This window comes from Zonotrichia albicollis, chromosome Z (assembly GCF_047830755.1).
Source record: "Zonotrichia albicollis isolate bZonAlb1 chromosome Z, bZonAlb1.hap1, whole genome shotgun sequence".
Lineage (NCBI taxonomy): Eukaryota > Metazoa > Chordata > Aves > Passeriformes > Passerellidae > Zonotrichia > Zonotrichia albicollis.
In genome coordinates, this window is record NC_133860.1 from 16,292,397 (window position 1) to 16,303,031 (window position 10,635).

Sequence of the window (10,635 nt, forward strand, 5' to 3'; positions counted from 1 at the left end):
ACGGAAAGGAATGGCGATGCAGTCCCTTAGGGTCACCGTGCAAGGTTGGTGGGACAGGGTGCCAGCACATCAGTGAGGAGCACCTGGGGTTCCCACCTCTATTTGTATCCTGTTGGCAGCTTCCAACAATAGCAGTGACGTCCTGATCCAGCTGGCAAGGAACAAAAGCAGGCACTGAAGACAGCACAGCTTCTGGCTGGACTGGTATTGCTTTGACACATCAATACTGTTCCTTAACCCCAGGCAACGTGCCTTCCAAAGGCTGGGGTTCAGTCTGTATAAAGGGATATTTCTGATTTCTCTTTCACTCTGGGCTGTATCACCTCAATAAATCTTGTATGTGATATGCTCAGCTTTTGTCAGCTTCTGCATGGATGGAGCTGAGGGCTGAGAGGATAGTCCCTGGTCGCAGACATTTTGCCTGTTTTTCAAGGCTGACTCAACCCCAGTTTGAGCAGCAAGTTAAATTATTCATTAACTGTTTCTTTTTATTATTTGCCAGCACTTATTTTTCACAACACCCTGAACATACATGGTTTTAAACCACAGATCTGATGACTTTTAATTTCTTCAGTGTTTCCTGCTTTGGATTTCTTCCCTGCCTGCCGGTTGCCCCCACTTCCTGCAATGCCAGGGCTCAGGCATGGCATTGCAGAATTTAATCCTTCTGATGATTGCCAGCTCCGAGCCACTTTACTCTCTGATCTTTGGAGGGTGCAAACCCCATGGAGACACCTCAGCACTCAGCTGTGAGGTCACTCAAGAAATCTGCCTGCTTGAGCACTGAGCTGACCCTGCGAGATGAGCCACAGGGATTGTTAAGTACAGGAAAAATAAAGATTATGTGAACAAATAAACAATATTGTCTGTGTGATGCTAAAATAAACCTACACCTGTGAAGAAGCTGTGGGCTGCCATCAGCAGCACGGAGACTTTGTGTTGTCCATCTGCAGGGTTCCTGCAGGAGCCCCCTGAACCATGGTGATGGGGAGGGGGTGGTGGAAAAGGGATGATGTCTGTCTCTCCTGGTCCCCACAGCCTTCCCAGATTGACCTTACTCGTTATTCAAACAACAGCAATACTCTGGGCAGCACCTGCTTGCCAAAAAACTGTCAGAGCAAATGGCAGCTATGTGGAAAACACACCTTGTTATGCAGTTGATTTCTGTGACAGAAAACACTGGGGCAGGAATGTGCAGCAGCCAGCCAGCTCTCTCACCAGGGATTTCTTCCAGGCAAGGTGGAGGGGCCCCTGTAGGGAGAAGAGGGGGCTGTGGAAATGCCAGCAGCACAAATATGATGCTCTACAGCCTGGATAGCAATAAGTTTTACTGTCAGGGAGAAACCAGGGCTCAAATGTGAAATTTAAGAGAAAGCAAAGACTGAGAAAAATAAAAATAAATATTGTTTATTTTTGAGATGTTGCAAAGAGCTACTTTGTCTCCAGTTTATAAAAAGTTTTATTTTCTGATGAACAAGCTTTATCAGCTTTTGCTATGATGACTTGGGGAATGAAAACGTATTTTAGGAGAATGCCTTGAAAACCATACAGAAATGGATGAGAAACTCTGGGCTGAATCCATTCACTCCAGCCTCCTTGGCCAGCAACAAGTATAACATAAGGGGAATGATGAAAATTTGTTCTTGCAGTTGTCTAAGAGTCCTTGTGTAAACACAACTTTGTCACTATTAAGATCCAATGTCCCAGATATTCAGTGAATGTTGGCTTCTCATTACATAAATAATTCCCTTCCAACACAAACCCGTTTGTGAAAACAACAGCTTAATGTGCACATCAGACCTTCCTAGACCTGTTAGTCTGGGTGTGGGGGTGATGGGAAATCCGAGTCCCGAAAGAATCTGTGTTGGGATGTGAGTTCACATGGGCATGCCTGGTGAGGAAGGGCAGGGTGAGCTGTGCACTGCAGCCAGTCCTGAGCTCACCAGGCTTAAGGAGCCTCAAACCCTGGTTACAGAGCTGACGTGGCAAATGAGTGACACAATGGACAACAGCTCCAGAGTAGGGGTTTTCCCCAGCAACCATTTCCCAGCAGTCACTGACCAGCAGGAGCCAGGGCCTCCCTGTAAGGTGCCAGGGGAGCAGTAATGGACATTTTCAATACTTCAGCACTCATTTCTGGGAATGTTTGCTGCAATTACCTCCTCTTATGGCTGGGAACCACACATAAGGAAATACCCAGTTTGCACAATGCCTTGGCCAGAGGTGCCACCCACAGACCTGGAAGAAATAAAAAGGAGAGGGAGCAGGAGCATCAGCAGAGACCAGCAAGGAGCACATCCCCAGGTCCATCAGCTGCCTGCCTGCTGCAGAGATGGTGCAAGCAACTCCCTTTCTCCTCATGCTCTTCCTGGCCCTGGGGGCTCACAGCCTCCAGGCTACACAGCAGGTACCATCAGGGGTGGGATGTACAGGGTGTGGTGGGCAGGGGGCTGTGGCTGCAGGCAGTGCTGAATTCCCTTCTCTCCAGTGCTCCCTGACCGGCCGCTGGGTCAATGACCTGGGCTCCAAAATGAACCTCTCACCGGTGGACAAAAATGGTGGCTTCACTGGCACCTACCGCACGGCTGTGACAGCCACCTCCAACAAGATCAAGGAATCCCCACTGCAGGGATCCATGCAGAGGAGCCCTAACCAGAAGGGCCAGCCCACCTTTGGCTTCACCGTCAACTGGAGCTTTTCAGGTACTTCTTTCCCAGCCTCCTTGTGATATCCTGGACCTCCCATGCCCTCCCTTTTCTGCTCTTGGAGTTTTTCTGCCCTCCCTGCAGTGTCCTTGCTGATTCCCTGCCTTCCCCTGCACTATCCGCTCTCCCTCCCTGCAGCTCCCCCATCCCTGTCCCTGGAGCTCCTCGGTTGCTGCCAGCTCCCAGTGCCAGGCTGCAGGAGGGGCAGCACGGGCTGGAGCCTGCACTGCCTGCCCATGTCCGTGTGACACCCCAGCCCTGTGAGCCCTTCTGCTGCTTTCCCCACTCCCTTTGTGCTCAGAGGCCGGGAGCAGCAGGGGTCTACTGTCCCCTGTGCTGGAGCAGGCACTGACCTGCCACCTCGGCCACGCTCCCCTCCACCTCCTGTCCTGTCTCCACAGACTCCATCACTGTTTTCACGGGCCAGTGCTTTGTGGATGATAATGGAGAGGAGGTTTTGAAAACCATGTGGCTGCTGAGGTCACATGAGGACAGCATCAAAAATGACTGGAAAGCCACCAGGTGAGCCCCCTGTCCCTGCCCTGCACAGGTCCCTTGTGCACCCCCAGGCTGGGGCTGTCACAAGTGAGTGTTTTAGGTTTCTTGCAGAGCCACTCTCACAGGTGTTGGCAAAAGCAGGTTTACTATCTGTTTGAAAGCACAGCTTAACAAATCTCGATGGCAGGGTTCACTTGATTGCTTTGTGCATGGGTAAAACATAGAAGGGAAAAAGACCATCCCTGGGGGTCCTGCCAAGGTGCAGATGTGGTGTGGTTATACAGGGCTGGGTGGGTGTTTGGACGCCGTCAGGTCCCTCCCTCACATGTCCTCCTCTGTGTCCCCACAGGGTGGGCTTCAACATCTTCACTCGCCCGAAGCCACTAGAGTGAGGGGGCAGCAGCAGCGCCAGGGCTGTGCCCCTGCTTCTGCAGCACCACCTGCTTCTCCCAATAAAGCTTTGCTGTAAAACACCCACAGTCTCCTGTCATGCTGTTGCAAAATGTGCGATAAATAAAATATTTCTTTAAATGTTTGTTCTTTGGTGTTTGAGACTTTTTATGCTTTCAAGCGTAATTGACAAGGAAGGACATTTAGCCTGTGAAACAGAGCAGCAAACAAGCTCTAAGCTGTGTGCAGGTGTTAGAAAGAGATCTTACTTGGCAGAATTGCCTTGTTAAGGTTTAGGTATTGATGGGCTTTAATGATCTCAGATCTGGGTGCAGGCTACAAAACTTGGGATGAACAATATACCACTGGTAATGGACACAAAGAGTGCAGAATCTACAAGACACTTGGCAGAACCCCCAAGATTATAAACTAATAAAGACAACTGGAAAAACTCAGTGCTGAAGCAGTTCTGACTGGGTAGAAAGCAAATTTTGGCAGAGATGGATCATGGATTATGGCCCACTGAGTCAAGAAACCTATCAACTCAAGAGAAGAGAAAGGCTGAGCCTGCAAATTAATTAGCATCAGATGCAAGAGAATTCTTAACCAATAGGAGAGAGAGTAGTAATTAATAAGAGAACTAAATAACTCGTTGCCAATCAACATTAATGCCTTTGTTTGCTAGATGTGCAAATAGCAAAATATTTTGATAGTTGGTTTGCTTGATCTTTGGAATAACACTGAGTACTTGGGCTTGTGGAACTAAACAAAAAAATCAGTGTCTCTCTTGGGTGTGTAATTACTGCCTTGTTATGCACCAGGTAACAAATCAAATTTTTCTGGACAACAGTGTCATGGCTCGGCCCCCAATGTGCAGGGGCAGGGAGAAATGAGCAGGGGCAGTGGAAAAATGAGCTGGGCTCCAATATGACCATCTTGGCCACAAATAAAGCTGAGACCTTCACAGGCTCCTGCCACACTGTAGTGGCAGCCACCCACAAGCAGATCCTGGTGTCACCCTTTTGAGGGATCTAGCAGCATCCAAGTGCCAAGAGACACCCCATCTTCAGCTTCACTGTGCAGTGGCAGCTCTCAGCTACAGCAGTGACAGTGACCCCCTGCCCATGCTGCGAGTGGGGACCCCCCTGTCTGGTGCCCCAAATTCCCTGTGGCACCCAGAGAAGCCCTGGCTGTGGGCACAGATGGGCCACATGCACACATTCCTGCCTTGGGAACTGGTGGTGGGAGAGTTTATCTGCGGTGGGTTTCAGGGCTGTCTAGAAGAGGTGATGGGGGTGCCTGTCTGTCTGTCCAGGGGGAGGGCCGATGCCCAGCTCTCTGTCCTGTGATGTGGAAGCAGTCCACCTGGCCAGTGTGGCAGGGAAGTCCAGGGCATGTTTGTCTGCCAGGACCTGGTGGCCCAGGCTTCCCTGTCTTGAGGTGCAGGCTCTCCCCCCACTCTGCCTCTCTCAAACCTTGCCAGACTCCACCACTGCCTCTGTGGGCTTCATGGATTACCAAGGGAAGGAGACACTGGAGACCCCGTGGCTCCTGCAGGAAGAGGTCCTGTGATACAGGGACACCTGGAAAGCCACAACGTGAGCTCTGTCCCTGCCATCTCATCCCACAGCCCTCCCTCCCACCCTGCTGACGCAGCTTCCCTGCAGACTCAGCACTTCCATCTTCACCCACACAAGTGATGGGAACAGGAAAGAGTGCTGCCTGCACCCTGCTGTCCTTCTGCATCCCGAGGTGTCCCAGCTGTCCCAGTCCCAAGCTGGGCTCTTAGCAAGGAAACAAGCTGGGTTCTTAGCAAGGAAACAAGCTGGGCTCTTAGCAAGGAAACACACCCTCGCTTTGCCCTGCTACTTCCCAGTGCCTCCCAGCCACCTGTTGGTGGGGCTCCCCATTCCCACACTTGCTGCTCTCCCACATGGAGCCAGATAAACTTTTCCCCACATGGCAGAGAGCTGTGTCCCTCATGTCCCTGGTGTACAGGCAGCCATGTGTGAGTGTCTCCCCATCTGGGGCCACAGGGAGAGCAAGGTGCTGGTTGGGGGGACAACAGGGAAGTGTTTTGGGGGGCATGGGAAAGCTGGGGTTGGGGGACAGCAATTCTGCTTCCTGATCATGGCTTCAGGCCTCAGCAGGGGCCTTCTTGCCTGTGCACTCATTTGGGGCATTCGCAGGGCTGGGTGGCTTCGGGGAGCGGCCCCAGTGTGGGGCAGCAGGACAGCCCACAGCTGAGGGTGAGGGTGAAAGCTGCATGCAGGCAAGCCAGCACTCTCCCCTGGCCTCATCTGCTGTCTCTGCACCCCCCTCTGCCCAGCCTCCCATCAAACTCCAATTCCAGCCACTGCTCCGCTTGACAGCCTCGGTGCTGTACGCACATATGAGGGAGAGCTGGCTGCCAGCCCTCACAGAGGGAAATCCGGGAAGTTGGGATGGTCCAAAATCCAGGCTGGATGCTGGGGGGATCGGAAGAGAGGCCTGGGACTCCAGGGAAGCTGCAGGGCAGAGTGGGTGGCTGAAGCCAGGTACTGCCGGTGTGCCTGTTGAATGTATGCGGGCACAATGTACTGACTGGCTGGCGCCTGATCAGCTGGGAGTGGAACAGGATATGGATCCTTTCTGGTGTTCATGTTCACAGGAGGTTATCTGAACACTAAACTTTCTCAGCTCCTTAGGAAAGGAAACAAATCAAACAAGGGTCCAATGCCCTTTGCACCGGTCTGACACTACAATTCACTAATCCATTATTTCAGCAGCTCATGAAGTTTCCAACTCATTAGTTACATAATCCAGGATGCACAGCTCCTAACTGCTGCTCCTGAGCACCACGGGGAGAAGCTGTGTGGGCAGGGAGGTGTGCAAAGGGTGTGAAGGACAATGCTGCCTGGTGGCTGCAGGGCTGCAGGGGCAAGAGACTGATGGAAGGGGCAGAAAGCACACAGTGCCCCGAGAAGGTGTCAGTGCCTGTCAGCCCTCCTCTTCCTCTCACAGTGTGCCTGTCCTTCCCCAGCCTCCCTCAGCCTTTGCTCTTTTCCTGCAATCCCTGCTGGGTTCTGGGGCTGCCCACAGAGCACACAGACCTGAGACTCTGCAGGGGAAGCTTGTACTGACTGACCACTGGTTGATGTGCCTGGTGGTCCAGCTTTTGGTCAAAAGTCACTGTGCCTCCTCATCCTCACCCTTGCTCCCTCATCCTCGTGCCTGCATTCTGCACAGAGCCCTCAGTTCATCCCCACTGATCCTTGGCACTGCCCTGGTCGTGCTGGGGTTGTTCTCCTGCTTCCCCTCCCCAAACACCCACTGCGGCTGTCACCAGCACCGTGAGCACCCAAAGACTTCTCTGAGTGGTCTGTGAGGTTAAAGCCTTGGGACCCCAGTGTGAGTGGGGGCTGAGGCTGGGAGCCCTGCACAGCGGGGCACAAGGCCACTGACAATCATGTTGGCCCAGGACATGAGATTTAATTTAATTTCTGTCATTTCATTACCCCAACAACTACAAATTCCCTGGCTCCTGGTTCCTCCCAAGAAGGCAGCCAGGGGGACAGAGAATGATTGTGCTTGCTTAATAAGAAAACCGAAAGTAAAACTGTAGAGTTTTATGAAAAATCAGCACTGGGGGCACCACCCCCTCTGTATCACAATCTGTGTTTGTCAGCTGATTCTCACATCCGGCCCCTGACCTTGGTGTGATCCTGCCCTTGCAGTGACATTTCATTTTCCTTTTCCTCTTGCCTGGCACATGCAACCTGGGCTGCTCACCTCCAGCCTCAATGCCCTGCTCGGAGGTTTTCCTACTGCTGTTGGGGCCAGTTTGCTTCATTCACCTCCCAGTTCCCTGGACCCAATGCAGATCACCTGCTGTCCCTGCCCACATGCCTTGCCCAGTCCTCATGACTCTCTGTCCTTCTGTCCATCCCTTGCGGTGACCAGAGGGTGCTTTGGGACACAGGAGCTCCAGCAAGGCAGGATGGAAACTTAGACCCAGCCCTCAACCAGCAGACATGGGACTAAAGACCCCCAGGCTGGGTGATGTCAGTGGGCAGCCCCACACAACCCCTCCTGCGTTCCTGTTCTGCCAATACCCATTCCTGTGTCCATCCCTGTTCCAGTCCGGCTGCCTATCTCGATCCCTGCCTCTAATCCCTGCCCTGTCCCCATCCCTCCCACCCTTGCTTCCATCCCCATCCCTGCCCCTGTTCCCGTCCCCATCCATGTGCACATCCCCCATCCCTCATCCTTGCCCCCACCCCAGTTCCCGTTCCCATCCCACCACAACCTCTTCCTGTCCTCATCCCCAGCCCTGTGCCCATTCCCGTCCGTGCTCCTGTCCCTGTCCCCACACCTCTTGCCCTCCCTGTCTCCTTCCCCTTCCTTGTGCCAGTATCGATTCCTCCCTCATGTACGACCCGAGGCTTTCCCGGAAAGCAGCGGCGGAGCCGAATATAAGTCCGTGACTCACGGGCACGGCGCGATTCCCCGCCGCCGCCGCATCCCGAGCTGCATCCCGATGAGCCGCCTTGTCCTCTCCGCTCTCGCCCTGCCCGCAGGGGTGTCCCTGGCCGCTGCTGCCGCGGGCTTCCAGGTGGGAGCTCCTGCGTGGGAAACTCGGCTCCGGGGCAGCCTGGGTGGGAGCACGCCTGGGATCCCGGTGTTCGGGGAGGGACACGAGTGGGAGAGTCGCCGGAGAGGGGGGATATGGTATGGGAGCTGCAGCGCTTGTTAGGGATGGGACACGCGTGGAAGAGCCATCTGCGGGAGGAACACTCGGCAACAGGAGGATTCCCTGCTCCAGCGGGTACCCAGACGGGAAACCCTGCTGAGGGAGATGAGGGAAGTGATGCTCCAGGGTAGTCCGTGTGCCCGAGAGGGATGTGCATGGAGATTCTTTCCCTGTTGCAGGAGCCATGGATGTGGAAATCCCCCACTTCCCTCCCAGGGATTTGGAAGGGAATTGGGGCAGGGGAAGCGTGGGGACCCTGCTCCAGGGGCTGCCTTGCCCCTGCCTCAGACAGTGCAGTGCAGCAGAGAGCAGGCAGCGCTTAGAACTGCAGCTGGGATGTGCAGGGCTCTGCCTGAGATGGAGCCCACTGTGGACCTGAGGGCTATGCCCATCCCAGAGAGCTTCCCAGGCTCTGCCTGAGATGGAGCCCACTGTGCACCTGAGGGCCATGCCCATCCCAGAGAGCTTCCCTGCCGTGCTACACGTGTGCTGATGGGCACAGCACAGGTACCCACAAACACGGGCAGACGTGCCCTGGACTCACACAGCTCACCTGCCAGGGCTACAGCAGAGATCCCACCCATGTTCCTGCCTGTCCAAGGATTCCACCGTTTACTTTTCCTCTTCACCTCTCCCCGTTGCTTGGCTTACCCCAGCTTTTGGCCCTCTTGATGTAGCGATAGCAGCAACTTTATGAATCAAGTATTTTAAAAATGAATGCTCGAGCACTCTCAGGACTCCAGAAACACTCTGCTGTGCCACCATCCACACCTGACCTGTGTTTGTGTTATTTTCCAAGATCTTCTGCCAGGAAATTGAGCACCCTGGGGAGAAAAAGGCCAGCAAGAAGGAGGCAACCATGGGGGAGAGCAGAAGGCATATCAAGGTGAGTGCCAGCACCCCGAGGGCATTGGGGGGTGTGGGCAGGGCTGTGTACAGGCAACCCCCAGGGACACGTCTGCTTGTCCCCAGCCATGCAACCTGACTGGTTGGTGGAAGAATGACCTGGGCTCCAAGATGCAAGTGTTCAAGGTCGGCAAGGATGGAACCTTCTCTGGAGAGTACCACACCGCCGTGTCAAGCACCCAGAAACCCATCCAGCCGTCCCCATTGACTGGCTCGCAGCACCTGGATGAGGATGGACAGTGCACCTTTGGCTTCACTGTCAACTGGAAGAAGTTCTCTGGTCTGTGGTTGCATGATGGATGTTGTGGGATGGAATGGTGGGATGGAGAGGGGAGCTCAGGCAGGCTCCAGTGCTCATCCCAGTTCCTCTGTTCACTCTGCTGGCCCCTGTCTCTCCTTCCTTGACCTCTCCCCACTGTGCATGGTGTCTGCAGACAGCAGTACACCTCCCAGAACAAGGTCTGGGTGAGGCAGCACCAAGGGTTGTTCTGACAACACCTCTGCCACACACATTTCCCTGAAAATATCAGGATTCACTCAGGCTCCATGAGCACTAAACTCACCGATGCCTGGGAAGTTCCAAAATCAGCTGGGGTCCTGCTGGGATGCTGACAGCCACCACTGCTTTAGACTCCACAGCTGTGTTTGTGGGCCAGTGCTTCAATGGGGATGATGGGAAGGAGGTCCTGCACACCTCCTGGCTGCTACGGGAGAAGGTGGACTCGCAGCCGGATGACTGGAAAGCCACCAGGTGAGCCAAGGAACCCCCAGTCCACCTGGGATCCCTGGGATCCCTGCCCTGCTGCTGGCTGGGCACCAATGAGAAGCTGCTTCCCCACAGGACTGGGCACAACACCTTCACTCGAGTGGGATGAAGGAGGGAGCAGCATCTTATCCTGGCCACACCTGGGAGACTGGAACCGTGTGTACCAGCATGCCCTGATGTTTCCAGCTCTGGAGGAAGATATCCCAAAAAACACAAAATAAAATTAAAGATATTTAAACACAGCCTTGTGCAGTCTGTGGATATGTCCTGGAAAAGCTGGGCTAAAACACAGTGGAAGGTGGGTGTGGGATGAAACTCTCATTCCCTTATTCTGGGAAGAGACTAGCCCCAAGAAAGCCCCCTTTCCAGCCCAAACAGGATGGTGCATCCCCAAAGTAACCCTCTGACACTAGCTGTGACCACCACTCACTCTTTCCTGCTGAAAGCCTGGTGAGTGTGTGGGGAGGGTAAGCTGAGCAGCTCTTCTGCATCCCAAAAACCTGGCTGGGAGGCCTCTGGCTCTGACACAGCCCCTGAGCAGGCAGGCGAGGGGCCTTGGCTGTGTCCACACTCCTGAGAAGTGCCAAGGGCTGCTCTGTACCAGCCACACAGCGCCAGTAGCTGCAGTACACCCAGCC

At 54.1% G+C, this 10,635-nt stretch overlaps 2 protein-coding genes across 2 annotated transcripts; both read left to right on the forward strand.

The window, feature by feature from the left end:
* Positions 1-2,248: 2,248 nt before the first annotated feature.
* LOC102071890 (avidin) lies at positions 2,249-3,717 on the forward strand. Its single transcript, XM_005488758.4, has 4 exons — positions 2,249-2,407; positions 2,489-2,702; positions 3,107-3,227; positions 3,553-3,717. The coding sequence occupies exons 1-4, from the start codon at positions 2,333-2,335 to the stop codon at positions 3,593-3,595; spliced, it is 453 nt and encodes a 150-aa protein (XP_005488815.2). The 5' UTR covers positions 2,249-2,332; the 3' UTR covers positions 3,596-3,717.
* A 3,988-nt stretch (positions 3,718-7,705) lies between these two features.
* On the forward strand, positions 7,706-10,233 carry LOC102068698 (avidin-like). Its single transcript, XM_005488830.4, has 5 exons — positions 7,706-8,187; positions 9,125-9,211; positions 9,298-9,511; positions 9,862-9,982; positions 10,073-10,233. The coding sequence occupies exons 1-5, from the start codon at positions 8,113-8,115 to the stop codon at positions 10,104-10,106; spliced, it is 531 nt and encodes a 176-aa protein (XP_005488887.2). The 5' UTR covers positions 7,706-8,112; the 3' UTR covers positions 10,107-10,233.
* The last annotated feature ends 402 nt before the right edge of the window (positions 10,234-10,635 follow it).